Below are 11285 nucleotides of genomic sequence, written 5' to 3'. Positions count from 1 at the left end.
CTCGCGTGTGAAGCTACACTACAGGTGGATGCTCCTGATAAGATAAGAAGCTAAAACGATCCAATCTGCAATTTGAAACGGATGTAGTACTATTTCGGAACTGTACAATAGTCTAGCTAAGACAAGGCCTTTAGCAGCCAATCTTACTAATTTGTGCTCTTAAATCTGTAGTCATGGTTTGTGGAGATTTCTCGGCACAAATTATGAACGAATGCTTTTTAATATTTTTTCTGAGTTTTCTGGTGTTGCTAAACATGCATGTAGCAGCCAGTTTGACTCGAGAATTAAGTACCTTGAGTTCTATGGTTGTTTGCACAATTGCTTCAACTTTCGAAAGAAGGGGACAGTGAAGGGGATCTGATGGGCTCCGTTAACAATTGCTTTTGGTATTTCCGTTTCTTGGGCTGCCCAACCAGCCCACAAGCCGATAGCGCAGGCACAGCCCACGCGTGCGCTGGCACGCCGCACGCACATACCCCAAGTCCCCAAGTCCAAGTCCCAAAACCCTAGCCTCCCGCTTCTCTCTTGCCCTCCGTCGCCGTCCGCCCGCGTCCCCTCCTTCGCCGTCCGCTCGCGTCCCCTCCTTCGCCGTCGCCACCCGCCCGCGTCCCCTCCTTCGCCGCTCGCCCGCGTCCTCTCCGTCGCCGTAGGCTTCTCCCGCTCCTCAGCTCCGCATTGCCTCTTCCTCGCCCCGCGTCTTGGAGATGGCGCCGCGTCGGGCCCGCAGGCATGCCGGTGCGAAGGTCACGGCCCGTGTGCTTGCCGACTCTATGAAGGAGGTGCTGCTGCACGCACGACAGCGGTGTAGCCGCAAGAGGCGCCGGGGTGAGCAGATCCTGCTTAGCCAATCTGGGTTGCTCGCACGGCGGATGCTGCGGCAACTACGCCAGCGTCTCCGCAACATGCGTCAGAAGCTGCGGGAGCAACGGCAAGAACAGGTAAACGAATCATTTCACTCATGTAGATCCGATGATTCCGATCAAAGACAAAAGTAACTCCTTTGACACATGTTTTTTTTTCAGTGTCATTCTCCAATCATTAATGCACTTGGTCATCAGATTCCGGTAAGTGATGAAATGTTGTTTTGTTCAAGTGTTTTGTGTTTAAGAACCTCTGAAAATATTATTTGTGTTGGCTACTGTTTTTGGTCTTGGAGATTAGAATTACCTTAAGTAATGCCTGTTGATGCTCATGTGGTTGAGATAATAACATATAGGTGTAGTTTGTCTAAGATTATAATAGCATGTGGTTGAGATAATAACATGTGGTTGAGATAATAACTTTTATTTGGCATATGAATTATTTGACTAAGATTTCATTTGATTGAACATGTGATTGAGAATTACCTTAAGTAATGCCTGTTGATGCTCATGTGGTTGAGATAATAACTTTTATTTGGCATTGAATTATTTGACTAAGATTTCATTTGATTGAACTTTTGTAGGTACCTGTACTCGATCTGTTTTTCTCTAATGAAATGACACAATTGCGCCAGTCCATGGTGGCATATATTCAGTCAAGGGATCCGATTGTCCAAGTGGCTATACCAGGTGATCAAAGGATGCACAAAAAGTCATCTGACCACGCGAGAAATATGTTCAATGCCATTTTAGACTGGACAACTCTACTTGTTCACTTTGGTTTCTCAGTTGATGGTAATCTCCATCCTGATGATTTGGGAGTTACTCACTCTGGTTTTCTTAAAGGCACAAAGAACCTTCTGGACAAACTGGTGCCGGCAGATGCTCTGACAACATCAAGGGACATGTATGCGGTTGCGGATGTGGCTGAGAACAACATTTTTTGCGTAGCTGTATATGGTCCTGTACCTGCTGATGTTGCAGATCTTCTCTCGGTGCTGAAGAACTTCAACAACACTCTTTATCCACTTCTCCAGATTCATGTGGCGCGTGAGAATGGAACTAGAAAATGCACCCTCTTCACCAAATTATTTGATCGGCTTATAGTGATCAAGGGCAAAGACTACAGGATGTACACAAGGATTCTTCGAAGCATCACATTGAGCAATTGGATCCATAGCTCAATGAAGAATGTACATCTTCATGAGCTCCTGCGTTTCAAACAACCCTCCAAGAGTTTCACTGACAGAATTTCTGATTTTCTCAGCGGTAGAGTCCGTTATCTTCCAACTGTTGAGGGATTATTGGTTTTTCGGAGGAATGGAGGTGCTCACCTGATTAAGGACTATTCATTTGATATTGGGGGGGTACATGAAGCATTGAAAGCAGCTCATCAAGCAGCAGCACACAGCGTGCAATCTATAGCAGCGGCATTGGGTGGAGTGCCCCAGCCTATACCAGCAAGATGTGCCCGAGAGCTCCTGGAGCCTTTCCACATCTGGCATGCTAAATATATAGCATCATCCATCATAAAAGCATTACGAAAGCACAATGGCTCATTGGTGGAGGCCGCTGCCGCAGCAACAGCAGCAGCACTTGCAAGAGCCAGCCATCCAGATCCTACTTCATATGCGGCGGTGACGGCGGCAGGAAATGCAGCAAGAGCAGCAGCAAGAGCAGCAATTGCAGCGGCTGGGCCAGTTGGAGCTCAACAAGTTTCTCAAAGGCAAATGTTCGATGAGGAACAACTTTCAGACATGTTTGATCTTGTCGACCCTCATATGCTTTATAAGCTCCAGAGGGCCTTGTTTAACGAGGGAGAACTCGTAACTCTTAAGTGGCATGAGAACTTCACTGATGTGCGCCTTCTTCGTTAGGCTATGCCATGTAAGAGCTCTTGTCCTTCATTATTGCATTCGGCTCTAAGCTTTCCAAGTGTGACATATATTGCCTCCAATAACAACAGATCTGTGCAGTGAGAGAACCTCCAAAATACCACTATAACAACTGATTTCCATTGTAGTTGATTCTAAAAGTAGAATATGATACTGTTACAAAGCTACTTACTTGGTATACATATAGAATATATTAAAAGCTAAAAATTGAGAAGTTGAACAATCTGAATTGTTTTTGGGTCAAAAGATTCATTACGGCGGAGGGCAAGCTCCGGCATTTTGTAGTTCAACACTGACTATAAATGATTTTGTTCACAAACAGGGTTGGAAAGGCACCAAGCTGGTTCTGAGAAGTGGTTCGAAGCGTATTCTGATGTGGTTACCATTGCAGAACAAAGCAAAAGGGAAGCTTCATGAAGAAACGTTGAATCTGAAGATGGAGATGGGAATAAGAGGCTATGGCATCATGTCATGTTTTAGTTATAAAGTTGTGCTGCACTCTGTTCCTTTTGTATTGTGATTTGTTCCTTACTGCGTTCCTTTTATTGTGTGAGTGTGCTCCTTTTGTGTTGAGACTGAAACTTTTATGTTGAGACTGTCTTTTGTGTTGTGACTGACTTGAGAAGTGTGAACTCTATTTATGAATTTGTCTGTGCTCTCTCACCTGTCCATAAAATAATATTGTTTGTTGGAGCTAGGAGGTCATATTAGTTGTTTATTTGCTTCTGATATGTGATTTAAAATATGTTGTTTGGTGGGGCAAGGAGCACGCTAGCAGCCTTGGGTTCCTGTGGCGGTGAGCAGTTTCGATCATTGACGGTGTTGCTGTTATATGTGCGTGGTTTCAGGATTGTTCCTTTTCTGATATACGTTCATGATAATCTAAAGATGTGGTTTAGGCAGAACAGTATGTGCTGATTGTAGAATTTGACCTGGAGTTCACCATTTTCTAATTAAATGCTTTGAGTACATATGATGAGAGCAATCATTTTTCCATCTTTGAATGCTTTGAGTTCTTAATGCTTCTTTGTGCGCCATTTTTCCAATTAAATGCTAGGTAGATCATGAGAGCCATCTTCTCTGCAGAGTTGCTGCTGATTTTTGTGTTCTATTGTATTATTATATATGATTTACTTCAAATGTGCTGCTCTGCTGTTTTCCCTTAGTTTCTTTAGTTCCTTCTTTAGGCTATACTGCCTATACAGCTGTTTTCCCCTTCGTGCTGCTCATTTTTTATTTGTTTTTGGATTCACATTTAAACCAGGGAACTTTTATGGATCCACAATTCACAGCATATGGACAGATTTTTCTGAATACTGACAGGAAGATGTAGAAAGGCAGAAAACGCCATTTCTTAAAGTTTCCTATTTACTACTTTTTTTAAAAATCCTATTTTTTAGTCACGAACTAATAATTGCACATGGCAGGGAATCTTTCAGTTCAGCGGCAGCTACGCTCGCTTGAGAATTTCCACAAGCACAAATTCCGCTTTTTATGGGTCCAAAGATTCAATGATATTTTTCAGATAGCATAGCACAAGCATGATCTGTTGATTTGGCATCAACCATACAACCCACAAGATTGTTCAAGTCAAATTAGAACATTGACTGCAACAGATAGATGATATTGAGCATATTTGTAAACCTATCTTTCTCGCGAGTAAAAGTAGGTGTTTCAGTGTCCCCACAAAATACCATCCATCTTCTTTATAAAGTAGTTGAGTGTTCTTGTCAGTTGGAGAACGTAACGCTGCTCGACCAGTCCCCGCACTAGCTCGAGAAGTCCTACCAGCAAGAGGCGCTCAAGGGGGTCACCATCATGGAGGGCGATGCCGAGGACCTGCCCATCCCCACTGACACCTTCGACCGACACATCTTCGCCAGCAGGTCACTGACGCTCTTGCTTGATCCACTTCACTTCTCTTCACTACTGTACATATTGTGAATCAGTTGCAAGTAATTGGTATTGTGATGATTGCACATTCTGTTCTTAACTAGTCAAGTAGAGATTGCTGATTTTCGTGATCTGTCACATACATTGCAGCATTGAGTATTGGGCTGAGCTGCGGAGAGGAATCAAGGAAGCGTACAGGGTCCTGAGGTTTGGTGGGCTAGCTTGTGAGATTGGCCCCATGTACCCAACCTTCTGGCTGTCCTGCTGCTTCGTTGATATGTGGTTGCTCTTCCCCAAGGAAGGTACATCGAGTGGTTCAAGAAGGCTGGGTTCAAGGATGTCACTATGTCAGGCTGAAAAGAATTGGATCAAAGTGGTACCATGGTTGCCGAAGGCATGGCCTCATTATGGGATGCTCTGTCACAGGTGAAGAGAGAATGTGGACACTCTCCTTTGGAGGTATACTTCTCATTTTTGCTAATGGATTCACTGTTACATATCTCAGTGAATATTTGGCGTACCTCATTTGATTTTTTAGATTGTTCATTTCATCGAGGGTTTCTAGCATAAGTTTTCCATTCTAATTTTTATGCAGCTTGGTTCAAAGGCTGAGGATGTCAGCAAACCGGTGAATCCGAGCACCGTCCTCCTTCGCATCCTCATTGGAACGATAAATGCTGCGTACTGTGTTCTGTGCCTATTTACATGTTGTTAAAGAACCAGATTTTCCCAAAGGCATGCCAATCTGAGTGAAGGGGACTGAGCTCAACTGCTCGAGGAAGAGAGGATAGCCAATATCTGAATTATCCTTCTCTATATTCTGTGCTTCCTGTCTGTTTTGTATTTACCTTTTGTTCTTGTTGCTGTTATGTACTTCACTACTGTTATTCATGTTTGTGTGAAGCAACGATATTATGGTCTGGATTATTCTCAACAGTATATATTACGTGCATATATAACTTAATTAACAGTGTCTGATGATATAACATGAAGCTCCCCTTACCTGTCTCCAATATCATTTTCTGTGCAGCCCAGAGGCTAAGGATATCGGCAAGCCTGTGAGAGTGTGAGTCCAATTACCTTCATATTCCACTTTCTTGTAGGGACGATATCAGCTAAGGATATGTTGATGTCTATTTACATATGGTGAATGACCAGATTGTACCTTAAGACATGCCAATGTTAGTAAATGGGACTGTGTTGTAAGTAAGAGGGGTCTGAACCAATCTTTTCTATTAGACGATTTTTGGCTGTTTTATACTTAGCTTTTTTCCTGATGCTTTTGCTATCAATCCTGTTTGTGTGAAGCAATAATATTAAGACCTTGCTTTCTCAACACTCTTGTGCATGAAATGGAGCCTGTGTCAGGTTTATTGATTCTAAATTGCGATGAATGTGTAATCTACTTAGTATCTAACTCTGGAAAAAATTTTCTTCATCAGTTTGCTAATGGTACATAGACATGTTATCTGATGGCTTCTGCTAAGAGAGATTTTTTTTGTGATGAAGGTATATAAATGGATTCCTTTTCTGTTCTTCATGTACTTGATCTTCTCTTATTGCATGATATATGTGCACAACAAACTGATTTCTCTTGCTATGTGATAATATTTCTCTTGCTATGTGATAATATTCGTTGTTAACAAACGGCATTGTCCAGTTTTGTTTTTCAACTATAGTTTGTCAGGTAGGCATGTGGTTGGGAAGAAATTGGTACCATGAGATGTTCTTGTTGGTGAAGAAATCATGTTGAGATACTCCTGGTACTTTTGGTGCTAAACTTTCTTTCGATAATGTTTCATTCTAATTTTGTTTGGTGCAGGGAATTGTACGTTGAATACCACAAGAAGCAGGTCGCCAAGGTGGACGATGCAAGAGTAACGTTTGAACTAAGTACAGTTCTCTCTAAGGAGGTAACACATTTCCACACTTGCCGATTAAGTGGCATTGAGATTTTAGATTAATACGCCACATATCTAAAAGTAAGGTCTAGATTTTATTCTTAAACCCGCCTTCATATGGTATGGTTCAGTAGTGAGTGAGAAACAGAAAGGATCTTAAGTATGTGCTGAAGTTTAAGCAGCTTTACTAACTTATTACTAACTGCTCTTCCAACTAGCACAATTTTATTATTGAATAAGTTCGATGAATAATGACTTGTTGAAACTCTATAATTGAACAGGGTATTGAAGTCTGCATGGTACCTTCTGCCGATAGGGTAAGTTTACCAGTTTCCACAACCTCTTTTTTCAATGAAAATTGATATCTACTCTCAACCTGTATTTCTTGTATTTTGTAGCCAGATGAGGTGAAATTTGCTGTACCACTTCTGGACGCAGACTTCGACTTTACCAAACTGGTGCAAGGATGTCCTTGGAGAGTACCTCAAAAGATCCATCTACAGGTTAATCTCTAAAGCCACTGGTTCCATGGATGCAGAAATGAACATTTTGTAATAGTGGTAGCATTGATAATTATTATACCAGAAAAGTCTCAGCTAGCCAGGCCCTGTTGAAATGTGATTTTATGAGTAAATTTTGCAATGCCAGAGAAGGCCTCTAGACCATATTTTATCTGGCAGTAGGTACTTGCTACATCTTAATCTGCATGCTCTCCAACCAAGATGTGCACAGAGTAGGATCCTGAGGATTATTCTATTATTGTTACTGGCAGATTCAGAATATTTTTGGTGGACTGTTGTTGTATGTTACACTGAATTTTCCACCTTTTGCATGTAAGATTGACTAGAGCACCATAGCATTAACCACAACACACTACAAACTGAGAAAAACAGGATTTCACACATAACAATTTCATGGCTGCATTTTTGTATTCTCTTTAGATAGTTGAGATTTCAGTCATATGTTTATTTAGAAGTATTTATTTGATTTTTGCATGCAAACAAACTGAGAAACCTCTAGCAGAACTTTCCAGATAGTGGCAGACATCTGATGCATTTATATAGCCATCTCTTTTCATTTGTCTGTCTATAGTTTGGGCAACCGAATAGAACATACGAGCTTCATTGTGCACTTGAAAAATACATTGCCTGTTTCTTGTGCAGGTCATTTTTCCAATCAGTAGAAGTTCAAGTTACTCTTCTGTTCCTTCTGCTCCACGACTCAAACTAATCTCAACACCAGATTTGAAATCACTTTTCTCAGTTGAGGATGTGAAACTCCCTCCATGGTCAAACGGGATGTAAGTCAACTTGCCACACCGCTAAATGAAGATTATCCTGCCTTCTGTGTTATCTTGTCGCATACCATGTTTTGATGCATAACACGCTTGTTATGTCCTTGGTCCTCATTTATTACACCGTTTCTCGAAAAGAAGTAAAAATGACTTTTAACTGATTAGCTCTCCTTGGTCTATCATATGCAGGTGTTTAGCGGAGTATCTTCCTGCCTTAGAAGAAAGTCTTAACCTGCTGGTAAGCCATGTTGCTGTTGTTGTTTTGGAGTTTTTTGTGCAATTTTCATGTCAATTCCATGCATATAAGATATGGCATGGGGGGATGGGGATTGCAGAATGTCTGTGGGTTTACTGTTTCAGTTGCGCTAAAAATCTGTGTCTTCAAGTTTGGATCTGACTCTAGTCTTTCGAAAAGTGAGGGAAACTGAAACAGAAGAAAAAATGAAGCAGGAAAAAACAATAGGTCTTGTACTACTATTTTCCTTTCTGTCCACTTGCATCTCAACCCTTTGTAATGCTTCAAGTGCTTGGTTGTACAAAACCTATGGACTTTTCATTTAGCAAAGCATCTATTAGTTAGTTAAACAGAGAGGGAGGGACAGTGACAGTGGCCTGGTGATATGCCTAAGCTTCTCTCCCCCTCCCACCCTCTCATGGTTTGGCACCTAGTTGTTAATTAGCTGATGGCTATGCGATATCATGAAAACCCATGAAGTAGGGGATTATCTTTGCATAATTTTAATGGTTCTTTTTGTTCCTTACATTAACTTTGTTAATTATACTGAAGGTTGTTGAAGCATCAGCTTCAATTGGTGCCAGAAGACGTTTTATTGAGGCACTGGCTCCTACCTTTGGGAGACCGATAGAGGCTGATCCGGTATATTATATGGCATTGTTTTTTCCTTACATAATTGTGCATTTAGTCAAGTTTCCTAACGATACATCTGCGCATCAGATTTTTTGCAAGAGAGCTACAGTACTGTCCATTTCAGGAATTTTCACATTTCTGGTATGTCAGAGAATACACGAACCTATGCCCTCTTGTTCTTTTCTATTCCATGGCGTTAGTCAGAAAAAAGGAAAATGCATTTATTATGTTCTCCCATCTGCTTTGCACATAGTGAATACAAATTGTGTTAAATTTGTGAGCACATTAAGCCAACCAGATTAGTGCAGAAACAATCAAAGAATACAAAACCTGGCATCTGAGAGAAAAACAGGTCACACATCTGGGAACAATGTTTATTCTCATGGAACACCACCACAATGCTGTATGAGGTGGTGCTGATGCATTTCCCGCAATTATTATGATGAAACAATTAAAAAGCTGTATGTTTGTGGAGCATGTTTCCTTCATTTCCACTTGGCTCTGCATATTATGAACTGTTTGATGTCACACTTTGTATAAATTTTTTTAATGATTTGCATCATCCATTTTTATTCTTTCATTTAGCCTTATAATTGTGAATCAATTCATTAACAAGTGACAAGGAACACATTGTGATGCTGCAGGTTCACTTTGCTATCCCCCTTCAATTCCCAAAGCAGCAACCTGTCCTCACATTGCAGAGTTCTCAGGTCACTATTTGACTCCTCACCAGTTAGGCGTATTTGTAATTTACATGGTTGATCATAGGTCCCATTTTTGTAAGTTGTAGTGCTTTCTGCATATAGGATTGAGCAGTAGAATTGAATTTTGATACAATTGCCTAGTGAAGCTAGCACCTTTTACTTTATTGTGGGAAAATATTTAGTGCAAACCAACTTCTCGGTGGAATTGCAACCATTCCCCACTCCCACCCCCCAAAAAAGGAGAGGGTGACATACATGCATATAAAATTTTAAAACCAAACTCAAGTTTGTTATATGAATGGAATCTACAAACTGCGAAACAAAAAAACAAAAACAGAGCACATACACTGTCTGTCTTTTTCTTCACACTTTCTTTGTAGATCTATCAATTTCATATCTCATAAAAAGAAGTTGAGTTTGGTCTTGAAAATTTTTATGCATGTATTTCACCCTCTCCTCTACTTCTGATTTTTCTCAGAATTTTTCAAAACTTCTAGATACTGTTTTTTTAACATTTCCCCTTTTATTGTAACTGTAGTCATTATCTGTTTCAGGCTTTATTCTATTCCATGTCACCCCCGTTGTGGTTATGTTTGATTGTTGTTCTGAAAATGAACTCAAGAAGTAAAAATGTAGTTTTGACATATCATGGAAAATTCTCTGCACATGCTATTCAGGCCTTGAAAATTGAAACCCTTTTTCGTCACATAATTTGCTTGGGTGTTTGGAATAGTTTTATCTGATTGCCAGTAGCCTAAGTAGTAATCTGGTGATAAGAGCCACGGAGCCACATAGGTATACTACTTAGATGCTACTAAGAAAATAATGGGGTTTTTTCGTCGTATAGTCCTTTTCTATAATGGTTACAAAGTATGCTCTCTAAATTCCGTGTTTTGAACCTGTGGAATGACGGCTGCCTTCCTGATTCACCTGCAGCACTGTAATGCTGACGGGACACCTATTACGTCGCCCCCGATAAATGACTATCCCTGGAGTCCTAGATGGGATCAGGCAGAAATGGTGGAACGTATCTAGTAAGTCTATGGTCTACATGTAGTCAATCTATGTTTGCCTTTGGAGAATCCAGTTTTAAGATCCTGTCGCATTTTGCAGTGACTTCCTGACCGATGAGTGCCAAAATTTCAAGAAGTTCTGCAGTGATGCTATCACCCAGCAGAAATAGCTGCCATCACTCAGCAGCGGAAGCTTTGAACAAGCTTCCTTATTCTTAGCAACTGGAACCCTCGTGTCCATTTCTGTATCGCAACAGGCAACAGGCAACAGGCGATGGACCGGTGCCCATTCACTGCTGTATCAGGATTTCCTGTCATGTGATGCGGGAAGTTGGGAGGCAATCTCAGGCGGTAGAACCCCATAGGATCGCTTCTGTTTTGCAGCCTTGTTGATTGTTTGGGATGTGTGCAATCCATTTCTTTGGACCTTGTAAATATGGTTAGAATGGCAGGCATCTCTACCTCCATCGCACCCTCCCTTGTAAAGTACGCTGGCAAAGATTTTTACTCTCGCTGCTGTTAGGGAAATTGTATTGGTTTTCTGCGCATACCTGATAATCCATACAAACTTGTGTATATTGGCTCAATTGTCCGAGAAGCGGTGCGTTTGGTTGGGTGCGATTTTACTCCATGCAAACTTGTTGGGAGGGAATGCGAGTTTAGAGATAAGAGTCTATAAATATCTTTTTATCAGATGAGAATGGGAATTTTGTGGGGCGAAGAATATGAATTTAGGGTTCAACTAACTAGCACCAATCTGGTTGGGAATTGAAGGATAATAAATCTTAACTGTTTCGCACGCCCCAAACCACCAACCAAACAAGGATAACAATTCTCTATCGAATTCCCGTTCTCAA

The 11285-nt window shown here is 41.1% G+C and overlaps 2 protein-coding genes across 4 annotated transcripts; both read left to right on the top strand.

The window, feature by feature from the left end:
• The first annotated feature begins 517 nt into the window (after positions 1-517).
• LOC117851321 (uncharacterized) lies at positions 518-3400 on the top strand. 2 transcript variants are annotated; one of them, XM_034733117.2, is made up of 5 exons: positions 518-938; positions 1023-1064; positions 1445-1550; positions 1707-2747; positions 3078-3400. In XM_034733117.2, exons 1-4 carry the CDS (start codon positions 705-707, stop codon positions 2735-2737), a joined length of 1413 nt encoding a protein of 470 aa, XP_034589008.1. In that variant the 5' UTR covers positions 518-704; the 3' UTR covers positions 2738-2747; positions 3078-3400. The 2 variants fall into 2 exon arrangements, with proteins under 2 accessions (XP_034589008.1, XP_034589007.1); XM_034733116.2 differs by having other exon boundaries at positions 519-938; positions 1445-2747.
• Positions 3401-4123: 723 nt separating this feature from the next.
• LOC117851328 (uncharacterized) lies at positions 4124-11004 on the top strand. 2 transcript variants are annotated; one of them, XM_034733126.2, is made up of 13 exons: positions 4124-4641; positions 4799-5107; positions 5244-5714; positions 6471-6561; positions 6831-6866; positions 6948-7052; positions 7713-7849; positions 8033-8081; positions 8631-8720; positions 8799-8852; positions 9356-9421; positions 10352-10449; positions 10529-11004. In XM_034733126.2, the coding sequence occupies exons 5-13, from the start codon at positions 6846-6848 to the stop codon at positions 10596-10598; spliced, it is 690 nt and encodes a 229-aa protein (XP_034589017.1). In that variant the 5' UTR covers positions 4124-4641; positions 4799-5107; positions 5244-5714; positions 6471-6561; positions 6831-6845; the 3' UTR covers positions 10599-11004. The 2 variants fall into 2 exon arrangements, with proteins under 2 accessions (XP_034589017.1, XP_034589016.1); XM_034733125.2 differs by lacking the exons at positions 4124-4641; positions 4799-5107; positions 5244-5714 and having other exon boundaries at positions 6230-6561.
• Positions 11005-11285: the final 281 nt, after the last annotated feature.

The sequence above is a fragment of the Setaria viridis genome, chromosome 4 (assembly GCF_005286985.2).
Source record: "Setaria viridis chromosome 4, Setaria_viridis_v4.0, whole genome shotgun sequence".
NCBI classification, from domain to species: domain Eukaryota; kingdom Viridiplantae; phylum Streptophyta; class Magnoliopsida; order Poales; family Poaceae; genus Setaria; species Setaria viridis.
The sequence above is the reverse complement of the archived record's forward strand: the minus strand, read 5'-3'. Positions and strand labels throughout refer to the sequence as shown.